The 11,696-nt window shown below is 32.2% G+C and overlaps 2 protein-coding genes across 2 annotated transcripts; one reads left to right on the plus strand and one right to left on the minus strand.

The window, feature by feature from the left end:
• The first annotated feature begins 1,001 nt into the window (after positions 1 to 1,001).
• Positions 1,002 to 7,755, plus strand: LOC136812374 (uncharacterized). The gene is made up of 13 exons (XM_067068869.1): positions 1,002 to 1,894; positions 2,424 to 2,492; positions 2,774 to 2,873; positions 3,620 to 3,966; positions 4,220 to 4,333; positions 4,706 to 4,855; positions 4,965 to 5,192; positions 5,365 to 5,441; positions 5,596 to 5,773; positions 5,882 to 5,959; positions 6,417 to 6,632; positions 6,909 to 7,480; positions 7,743 to 7,755. The coding sequence occupies exons 1-13, from the start codon at positions 1,376 to 1,378 to the stop codon at positions 7,753 to 7,755; spliced, it is 2,661 nt and encodes an 886-aa protein (XP_066924970.1). The 5' UTR covers positions 1,002 to 1,375.
• Positions 7,756 to 8,572: 817 nt separating this feature from the next.
• On the minus strand, positions 8,573 to 10,845 carry LOC136812450 (probable ATP-dependent DNA helicase RecS). The gene is made up of 2 exons (XM_067068946.1): positions 10,346 to 10,845; positions 8,573 to 9,773 (listed from the first exon to the last, which is right to left on the minus strand). The coding sequence occupies exons 1-2, from the start codon at positions 10,822 to 10,824 to the stop codon at positions 8,594 to 8,596; spliced, it is 1,659 nt and encodes a 552-aa protein (XP_066925047.1). The 5' UTR covers positions 10,825 to 10,845; the 3' UTR covers positions 8,573 to 8,593.
• Between the last annotated feature and the right edge of the window lie 851 nt (positions 10,846 to 11,696).

The following is an 11,696-nucleotide window of genomic DNA, read 5'->3' on the forward strand; positions in this document are numbered from 1 at the left end:
TGAAAGTGAAATCGCACGATCTGATTGGATGAAAAAAAGACCGTGTGAACTGGAACCGAAAATAGATGGCGGCAAGAAAAGCACGTCTTTTGCTTTGGACAAAAGTTTGTAAATTCTGGTTGATTTTAAGGTTTTATCTTATCTTATCTCATTTACTTTAATTAGTAGAGGCTTCTTCAATGTTTGGGGAAGGTAAGTCTATAAAAGTTATTTGTTTTTCGGTGGAAAAAAGTGTTTAAAAAAGCATTTTTTGTGCTCAAGGTTTATTTTTCTTCGCTAATTTTTGTCTTCAATCTTAAATAGATGAACGAGTATTTCACTGATGGTTATGATTTTTTCACAGAACATAGTAAAACTATTCAAGAACTTAGACTTTCTTACAGAATTTCAGTTAGTCACACTAGCGTTCCGCCAAAATGCATATGAAAGATTAATGCTGCGAAAGCGCTATATCGTTTACTTGACTCTCAAGCAAAAAAATGCGCCGCAAAACTTCTAAAGGGATTCATGAAAAAATAATACGGCGCTTTTTAATGAAAATAACATTTTCAAAAACTTTGAGAAATTGCCTAAAATTTGAGCCATAGATGAAAAAATTTGAGCCAAGCCAACCTTGAAAACTAATTTGAAGAGCAACTTCTCAAGAAAAAGATCTGCGGAGAGACGGAACCCACCTAGAGGCGCCGATATTCCGCCCCAGTTTCTTTAAGGGAGTTCATAGTGTCGGTGGCTTGGTCTAACCAGATGTGGAAATTTTTTCCGACACGCTAAAGCTCTGAAGGTCGGGAAAATTTAAACATCTGGAAGGAAACGATTACGGAATCTGGCCTGACCGTGTTTGTTTTCTTTTTACAAAGCCTGGGTAAGAGTTTTGTTTTAAATTTCTTTGGCGATAAACCTTTCTAGTAGAGATCATGCAAAACGGGATTTTCTGCAGAATTTTATAACCTAGGATGTAAACAAATCTGTGCTGGCCGTGATTGCTCACACATCAGAAACTTTTTTTTCTTGTTGTGTCAGCAGGTGTAGGAAATGTTTATGGGAGTGGTGTTCAGATGTTTAGGCTGTAAAAGTAAGACCTGCTTTTATTTGTAGGGTTTAAAATTAAGAGGTTATTTGGCTTCCCACACATGAATCCTCATAATGAATGGGAATTTTAGCAAAGAAAAGTTATCTGTTTCATTGAAGAATTCAGCTTTTTTAACACAAAAAGGTAAGCATTTTCATCACTACTTTTATTCATAAAACTTGTGACTGGTCTAGATTTTATTACCCTTATTCAGAATGTAAATTCTTGTTTTCAATTCTTCCATATTCCCACATGCTCGAAAGTCTTGGTGAAGTTGAAACATGAATCAGTAGTGTAGATATCAGTATGCTTGCTGGAATAAATGAAACACCAAAAAAAGTTCTAAAAAGAGAAGATAGAGAATTACATAAGCATTGCATTATTTGTGGAGTTAACATTTCCATTCAGGGACGACGCTATGTAACTCTTGCAACTCAAATAAGAGAAACTCTGAATGAAATTATAGACATAAGTCAGTTCAGCAATCTGTGTAGAGTTTGTAACTTATGTAAAAGCAAAGCAGAGAGCGTTAAAGGTTACATAAAAAGATATGAAGAATCCAAGAAAACCCTTATCGAAAAGTTCAAAAACACTCAACAATCCTCAACAACTGGAGTAATAACAGTCAAACGACTAGCAAAAAGTCAATCACCAGGTAGAAGTCCATCTTCTTCCTCGTCAACAATCACAAGTAGGAAGAGACTTCGTATGGACTTGAATAATGTCAAAGATACACCAATCCATCCACAAAGCAGGAAGAAAATATCATTACCTACCCCTTTGGCATCTTCTGAAAAGGAAAATTTGATTCCGGTGAACATTATGGTAAAAAATAGCTTAAAGTTTGCTTTTTGATTTTATACTGTAAGTTGGTCTAATCTCGACATCAGTCTTCTAATTTCGACAACGGTAGGAATAATATGAAAGTTGGGATCAGTGATTGAAAAAAGATTTCTCCTCCCTTACCACTAAGCAAAGAGAAATAATTTCAACCTTTTTTTATTTTTCAGCTCTAGAAAAGGGTGTCAAATTTAGTGTTTGGTGAAATCATACAGGCCAAAATACAGTTACAAAATAGAAGGCTCTGTATTTTGCTTAGCATATTCTTAATGTTTTCCCTAAATTGAGCCTAAATATTTTTATAAGTGCTATGCTGATAAAAAAGTAGAAACATGTGTTTTAGCAAAAATTACATGGTTTTGACAATGATTTCTCGAGACAATTTTTTGTGAAAAGGACAAAAACTTGTGATTTCGCAAAATTTAATCTCACCAAAATTAATGTAAATAAAGTAGAATATTTCAAGTATTTAAAATGATTTAAATATATCTGATTAATATCTGATTTTTTATAGGGAAACACAGTAACTGAACCAAGTACAAAGAAAACTTATGGAAAAAGCATTGGCTATAAACAAGTAAAGGTTGGCAAAACTTTAAACTAAACAACAACTTTCATATAAAGATTAGTAACATGCATTTTGGCCTAAAATGAAAAAATATTGAACATAATATTTTAAAAGTTACTCATCACAAACATTTTTAAAATAAGTTGTTACTGTACTTGTGTAGAATAGTGTGATATAAATTATTCTTACTTGCTGTTACAATAACAATGCAAAAGTCAGCACTTCATTGTGATATCATGATATTTGTTTACTGAATGCTCTTCTCAATTAATATTTTCTTTAAATATTATCATTAGGTGACTGTTCAGACTGTTGAAAGTGGTGCAACAAAAACAAGAATCTTGAACAACATGGAAGCAATTGTCGTGAAATTGATTGCCCTGAAAATGCAGAAAGGTATCATCAATCATAAATCTATAATTATAAGGCGAGACAAATTAAATTTGTTATTTAACAAGCAGGTTGCGGATTTATATGTTTTGGTTGGTTTGTCAGTAAAATTTTAATTTCATGGTTTTTGCATAAATCTCTAAGGAAAATGAAAGAATTTAAGTCGCCAATAGTAAAATGTATACTTTAAAGTCAGAAATTTTCGCAGGTTGGAAAAAAGCACAAATAATTTGCATTTTGCGGAAAAAACTTTCACAGATACATAGCCCTTCTAAAGATTTTTCGTGGGAATAAACTTTCGCAGAAGAGTCATTTTTTTCGTTATTAATGCTAACCTTGTTTAAACATTATCTAGTTTGTACAATCAGTGGTGTTTAAACTGTGAAACTGCCAAAGTTTCTGACCTTAAAGTACAACTTATTACATTTAGAGGGGATAAATGTTCAGCTTTTAGCATGATTTCCTCAAATCATGTGTTAAAGATATTTTAATTGTTATAAAAAGTTCTTCTTATTATTTTTTTGTTTTTGAAAGCGGCCAGGCCTGTAGAACAACAAATTGGTCTTACCCTAACTTTTTTGTATTACTAGTCTATTAAAATGTTAATTAAGATCACAAACAATAATTTGCCCTAACCAGGAATCGAACCTGGGCCAATCATACCTAAGCATGATTATCATACCACTAGACCATCAGGGCGAAAAGTTGATTCTAATTACATTGTTTGATCCTTACTAATCTATCAATTCCAGAGGCTGTGATGACTCTCATCAAACTTCCAGAATACAAAGATCATCTGACTGAGTGTTTCATAAAACTTTGCTTGGAAGAACTTACTGATATTTCATCTATTTCAACAAATTCAATTTTGACAAGAACTGATGCAAAGTCAATTAAAAATCTTGGAGTTGCATCTGTAATGGAAGAGTTTTCAAAGAAAATTCCAACTTTAACAAAAGTCATCTTCAAAATCACAAAAGATGATACCTTTTCTACAACACAAATATGCAATGCAGTAGTTTCATCACATAACCAAAAGCTTAGTGCTCTGAGACACAAAAATGGCTTGTTCTTTCGTCAATGTGGTTTACTAAGAAAGGTATAAAGTGTTCTTTAATTTACTTTGATCATAAAATACATAAAGAGATAATCGTTCGTCCTGCAACATACTTAGCTAGAATATACAGCAGACAAAACCAAAACAATGCCATTATATTATGATATATAAAACAAGGAAACCTAAATTATAATATCCTAGATAAACAATCTAAAGAAGTCTCAATGATAATGACAGAACGCTCTTTTCCTGAACAGAGAGAATTTAATAGATATTACGTTAAATTTTATGTTAGGGGCAGGAAGTGCTATCCAAAATGAAAATGTCTACGCATCCTACCGTAATCAGAAAAAAATTAGTTGAAATGGGAAATGATCACGACTCTAAAGTTTTGGAATGGAAGAAAGAGGTAAAATTATAAAGATATTTTATAATGTATTGAGGTAAAATTGCTAGACAAAAATGAAAGAACTAAACAAAATAAATAGCAAAAAATTAACAAATTCTTTGTTGAGTAAAAACACAAATAAACTAGCTCTAACTCTCATATAAATATCATAGGCGTAGCGAGATACCCTGCAAAGTTTATGGATGGGGGCAGTTTTTATGACACTGTAATTATTGTCTTTGTTTTATCAAAAGATAGTGAATATGTCATAAACACTACACTCCCTCATAAATTTTTCAGGGTATCTCGCTACGCCTATGAATATATCTCATAAATATAACGTAACATAAATTAGTATAAAACCTAAGGAAAGTTTTCTCTGATTATATACAGAAAGAAGATGCTGTCAAGAAAGGGGAATGCGGGGTTTCTCTACAATTCATTGGTGACAATTTGGATGCTGAAGTCAATCCATCCCATCAAACACTCACAAACAAAAACAAATCGTTTCATTGGTTCAACATGTTTGCAATAAAAGAAAAGGTAACTTCTAAAAATGTTAAATCTCAAACCAAAGAAGATGATCAAAAACATCAATTTCAATTCATTCAAAAAAAATGATAACAAAAAAGAATTTACAATATTTTTAAAGGTCAATGGAAGTCATTTGAGCAATGTTCGAACACGAGAAATGAAGGATGTTGCACCAGAAGAATTTCTGCCAACCAAACAGGACCTGAAGAAAGTTGAAAAAGAATTTATAATCATTGCAGCAAGAATTTTGGTTAAATATATTCCATCAATGAGTGTCTTTAAAGATGTTATTGTTCATCATATTGATCATCAATATTCTGAAGAAATGGCAAAGAAATCTGAACAGGTTTACTTATCATACTGCTGTTTCTCCATTTGATAATCAGTGATTTTATTAATAAAATAATAAAAAATGCTTTCAGATTTTAGCTCCAATAACTTTAATCCTAATTCTAACGTTTCGTGAAACTTTGGTGGCAATATTTCTATCATTTACAGTCAAGTAATTTTATCCTTAGATTCCATTGGGAACGTATGCTCTGAATGAAAACCGCCACGAGGACATGATGGAAATCATTGAACGAATACAAGAAAGGTAAACTATAGACTATACTTCAACAGTAGGTGTTTTCCAATAAGATTGACAATTTAGAATTAGATGTATACAAAAAAAACAAAAAAAAACAGGAAAACAGGAAATAAAAGTATGGCAAAGAAATTTATATGTCATTTACCTATTCATAATTTAGGTATGGAATACAAGACGAAACTGGGAAAAGTTTTACATTCTTTGGAGGAGACCAGTTGACGGAGGAAAGGTCAAGAACAGTGCAGTTTGCTCGAGCTGATGGGAGAACAGTAGAAGAACGGTTACAAGGAATAATCCCGAAATTTGAAGACTGGCATGCTATAAGAACTGGATATGAAGTAAGCACAGTTTTAAATGTGATTTGATTTAATTGGATCGTGATTTTCTATTTATATCATTATCTATTTTTTAGGTAATTAAACTAGAGATTTTTTCATTTCTTTTAGTCTGCATTGAAAATCTTCTTTAATAAAGAATCGACTGCGGATGCTGGAACCTATCTTTCCAATGCTATATCAAAACTGGTAACAAAAACGCCCTAAGGAAGGTTGAGGATAAGTTCCAAGAGGTGAAAGAATTCTTTGACATTGAGACAAAAGCGTTACTGGTTTCAGGATTTTTGAAGCAAGAAGGTAAGAAAAAAATATACCTTTAGTGGAGAAATTTTGGCGCAGTTTTAATTTTTCAAAAATGTCATAGACCTTTTTCAGTTTAAAAGTCAGAATAAATTATTGCCTTATATTAATAAACAGTGAGATCATATGAAACTTGAAACATCCAAAATTAAAATAATTTGATATAATCATGCGACCTTTTTACTTAAAAACAATAAACAGAAAATACACAGAAATAATTTGGTCATTTTTAGCATTTTACACCAATTGCGCCAAATTTTGTCTGCGCCAAAATTTCTCCACTTAGTATATTTCTTCTACACATTTACCAAATAAGAAAATGATTTTAATTCTGTTAATTTGAAAGTTTGTTATTTTTGTTGTTTTATCAGGTGTTGACAGCATTGAAGATTATCATCCTCCGTTAGAACTGGAAACTAAAGACTTAGCAACAAAAAGAAGATGGCTACATGGAAGAATTCACTTATTTCTGAAAAACAATGTTATGGGTTCATTGGAAATGCTGACAAAAATGTTGCCTGAACAAAAAACCCATAAGTGCCGTGACAAGAAATGCACTAAAGTAAGACTTTTATCTTAAAAATTAGGGTAAAAAGAGAATGGCATTTTTCTGATTTTGCTTTACATTGTTTTCCATTTTTACAACCATATACTTTAACATGAAAACACTTCTAAATTGAAACTGTGACAAATTTGTGGGTTAGTAATTTTCTTTCATTAGCAGATGAATAAAAAGTGGTTCGTTAGTAAGTAATTAACTTCACTTTGGTCTAAATTTATAGAGAAATAATACAGTGAAAAGATAAATTTGATTTTAATTAATTTTCATTTTTTACAGCGATTCTTCTTTTTGCCTGCAAAGAACATGCATGAAGAAATAGAACATGGTCTACCTCCATTAACGAATTTGGAAGAAACATCAAAAGAAGTTGCAGATGATGATTTGTACAATTACAGCTGTTCCAGGGTATGTGTTGGTCTACTGCTTTTGAATGCGAATGATGCAGTAAAAGAAGGTGATGGAGATAGGCTCATGAGGTTTTATAGAATTTACACATTCATATTTCGTATGAACGGAAACCACAAGTATGCCTACATCTGCTTGCGATTAAAAGCAAGAGAACTTGCACTCCTCTCAGCAAGAGAGTATCATAGGCTGAAATGGAACCGTTTCGTCAATAATGAAGGTGGTCGTGGAAAGAACATTTCTCTTGACTTAAGATTAGAGCACATCAATAAAGTGACGAAAGCTTTAATCAAGTCCCAGGGAATGCAAAATGTCACAGATGAAAGTGTTGAAAGTATTTCCAAGGCCATAGGAGGGATGGAAGAATTGGTTGAATCCCAACTTTTAGATGCTGGGATTACAAAAAGATCTAGCCATCACTCAAATAAACATAAACACGACATGTTTGCCTCTCTATTCAATGAAGTTCACTGTCAAAGCAAAAACTTTCAGGAAAAACCTGGACGGAAACTTGAGTATTTCAAAAACTTTGACAATGACATATTTAAAAAACTAAATAAGGTATTACTTTTAAAATGGTTGAAAAGACTTACTACAAAATGGCAAATGGCACAACCAAGACTTTTTTTACGATGAAAAAGAAGACAGTTTATAAAACCTTTTCAAAGATTATATTTTAAAACAATTTGCAATTTTTTTTTTTAGTTTTTTACATTGATTATCAGGTAAAAGTGAAATTTGGCCAACAATATGTTTCTGTGACCCCTAAACAAAGATTTTTTGGATACACGCTTTTTTTTATAAAAATAACTTTTATAAGAATATCAGGGTGAGATTTCAGAGTTAGAACAATAGGCCTATTGATTAGAACAATAGAAAAATAAGAATAATGCTCACCCCAGCCAAACTATACTATTTTTATAAAAAAAAGCGTGTATTGCACTTTGAAGTTTTTGGATTTTGCTTGATTTGAATAGATTATGACCAAACCGACACATAATGTGAAAAATATAACTATTTTACATAAAAAAACATATAAAACATAACCTATGACCCGTTAGGTTTGACTGAAAAGATGTAAAATTGATTATGGAAAATATTATTGACTTATCTCCTAACTTTACTTTGACGTTATTAAAACCGTAAACAAAATATTTGAGTTTAGGTATTGATTGAAAAGCCTCTCATTGTTTGTTAATAAAAATTTTGGGTGAAGTTTTTGATTTTGACAACAAAGCTAATGATGTTAATGTTAAAAAAGAGGATAACATATTGACATTCTACACTTGAATCAACCATATACATCTCTCAATGATTATGAATTAGGTTTTGATATTTGATCATGATTATTATGAATTAGATGACAATATTTTTAGACATTTGATTAATTTGGACTTAAATTGCAAATCACAAATTCGCCTGACTCAGCTAAATTCTTTCATTTTCCTAAGGGATTTTCTTTTCAAAAAGCATGAAATAACATATTTACAGGAATTTAATTTTCCAAAAAACCCCAAAAACTAATGTGTGTAAGATAACAATTTATGCATTCCATTTCACCCAAATAAATCTTGCCAAAAAATATCGTCATCAGAATCTAATTCATAATCATTGAGAGGTGTATATGGTTGATTCAAGGATAGCAAGTCAATGTTATCATCTTCTTCACTTGCATCATTAGCTTCATTGTCACAATAAAAAACTTCAACAAAAATTTGATTAACAAACACACTTAGAGGCTCCTCAATGCCTAGACTCAAAATATTTGATTCAGTTTTAATAAAGTCAACATTTTCCATAATTAAATTTACATCTTTTTCAGCTAAATGTAACTGGTCAAGGCAATCCAAAACCACTTTTTTCTCCATCTCACTTGCTGATCTAACTTTTTGCAAGGGTTCAGGTTGAGGGATTTCAACCTCGGGTACATCTGTACATTTTTCACACACGCAAAACTTTTCACAGACATCACAACATTCATGTAAATCTAATGCGCTACCAGCATCTGGAATTTCATTGAAACATTTCAGCAAAGACATCCTTCTGCATTCATTCTCTTTGTTTTTGATGATTCTCTCCAAATCGTTATCATTGCAGTGAGAAATGTCACAAGGACGATAAAATAAAATTGCATTACTTGATTGTCCATCTCGACCAGCTCTACCAATTTCTTGAATGTATGCCTCAACATCTGAGGGTAGCCCTGCGTGAATGATGTGTCTAATGTGCTTGATGTTAACTCCCATTCCCAGGGCAGAAGTAGCCACAATAAAAAAACATTTTCCACCTTGATCTTTTGAAAACTCCTCCATAACTCTAAGCTTGAGGGGTTTGGGAGTATCGCCATGAAAGATACCAACAGTTCCATTTCTATACTTTCTGTCAAAAAGCATGAATATATCACCACAAAGTTTGATACTGCTACAATATATTATAGCTTTTTCACAATGCCCATGACGATCAAAGTCTTCTAAAAGAGGTTTTAAGTAGGAAATGATTTCCTCAAAATCAGAAGTGATTTTTACTTTGTTGACAGAAATTTTCACATTAGGTTTTTCAGGCGACAACCTTTCAATTTTATAGTTCTTCAACTGGAGCATATTTACAATTTTTTTTGTTGTCTTTTTATTTGCTGTAGCGGTCAGACACAAAAATGGTTTGTTGAAGATTGCACGTAAATTTCCAACTTCAGCATACATTTTACGAAACGCTTGCTTTTGAGTAGATGGGAGTCCCCTGAAAAGGTAAAATTAATATCATTTTATAAAACCTAAATCGTGCTAAAAAGTATAATTCAGATTCTATTTAATGTATATCACAAGCATCTTTTAAACATGTAAATCATCACACTGTAGTAGTCTAATTTAGTTTAAAATTCTACATGTGATTTGTTTTGTATATATGCAGTGTTTCTTTTGTTTATTTATATATTTGGTACGCTTTGAATTTTACTTGACATTTTTTAATGTATAGAAAGCTTGTTAATAGAAAAAGAAGTTATTTTTGTTATTTTACACATACTGACATAGTTATTTATAAAGATATTATACAACAGTAATATCAATATATTGTATATTTTTTTGTTATTTTACACATTCTTAAATTTTGTTTGTTTTGTAGGTACCTAAAATATTTTGAACTTTTTTACTTTTATTATACCATAATGCTTGTTAGATAAGTGTTAAATTTGTTAAAGACAGTTGAGTTTGACAACATATGATTGATTGAATAGTAAAATAGATATAAAAGACTTTGCTTAACATGTGATTTGTTTGGTTTTTTGGTTTTTAAGATTCCTATTTCCTTACCATTTAACAACAACATGAACCTCGTCAATAACAATGCCAATAACGCGTGGAGAAAGCATCAGTAGCACATGCCGAAACTTTTCTTCCAAGAGACATTCAGGACTTGAAAATAAAATATCAAAATTTCCAAGCTTCACTGCTTCCATATTTTCTTGGCACAAATGGAGGCCAGTGATTCCAATTTCTGCACACCTTTGGATTTGATCTTGGATAAGGGCATTTATTGGGGTTATAACAAACACGATTGGGTTAGCATCTGGGTGGAAAAGTTTGTAAACACCAGGTATGAGGTGAAAAATTATTGACTTTCCATAGTTTGTTGGGAGTACACCAATACAATCATGTCCACTTAAGTAATTAAACAATAAGTTTTCTTGAGCACTTTTAAGCTTATCAAAGCCCAACCCATACTGATTTAACAAACCTTTAACACATTTTTGAAATGAAGATCTGCTGAATTTGTTAGTTTCATCTGCCATAATTCTGATTAACCATAGACTTATGGATAGCCTGGATATCCAGGCTGTAAATTATTTCACAGTCTAGTTTTAGATATTTTATGTTCTGATTTACAGCCTGGTCTCCCTAGAGCGATTTGCATTCTCATATGAGAATGCAGTCCGCTTGCTTGCGCTCACTTCGCTAAAACCGTAAGGGCCAATCTACACGGTGTTGAGCAATTCTAAAGCAAAAATAGGATAGTCCTACACTTGCTAGTGAAGATAGAGCTTTCTGTTACATGAAAACATGAAAAAGAAGAAAACAGAGGCAAGTTCATTTTCCAAGAAAACATGGTTGGTCATGATAATGCATGCAAACTTTTTTATGGATTTTGGTGTAACCTTTGGATGTTTTTAATAGTTTTAGATCTTGTAAGACTGCTTTTTATTAATTTCTGTTTTGCTGCCCTGGGTTGGCTAGGAAACATGGGTTTTCACTTTCATTCTCTAGGGAGACCAAGCTCTATAATTTAAGAACTTTGTATGTTGAGGTAAATTTTGTTTTTTCTTAAATTTTGAGCTTGGATATCCAGGCTAACTTATGGATTAACTGACTGAGTCCAATAAAAGTTTGCATTTCAGTTTCACTTTCGTTTTTTACATGACCGGATCAAACTGCGGTAGTATCGGTTTCCTCTAAACCAAATAGAAGACTGGAATCCAGCACAAAAATCTTGTGCTAGATTCCAGTCCTCCAACCAAATCTAGGCAGGCGGTAACATCAAAGGACGACTACGTTTCCTCTCCGATGGTTAGTTTGGCCCGCTCCTTCAGAGCTTTAGCGTGGGCGGCCGCCAAACCGCCTCGTATCGATAAATCGCCTCGCTTCTCGCCCGGACCTATCAACTGAT

Source organism: Clytia hemisphaerica, unplaced genomic scaffold (genome assembly GCF_902728285.1).
Source record: "Clytia hemisphaerica strain Z4C2 unplaced genomic scaffold, Clytia hemisphaerica genome assembly, whole genome shotgun sequence".
In the NCBI taxonomy this organism is placed as follows: domain Eukaryota; kingdom Metazoa; phylum Cnidaria; class Hydrozoa; order Leptothecata; family Clytiidae; genus Clytia; species Clytia hemisphaerica.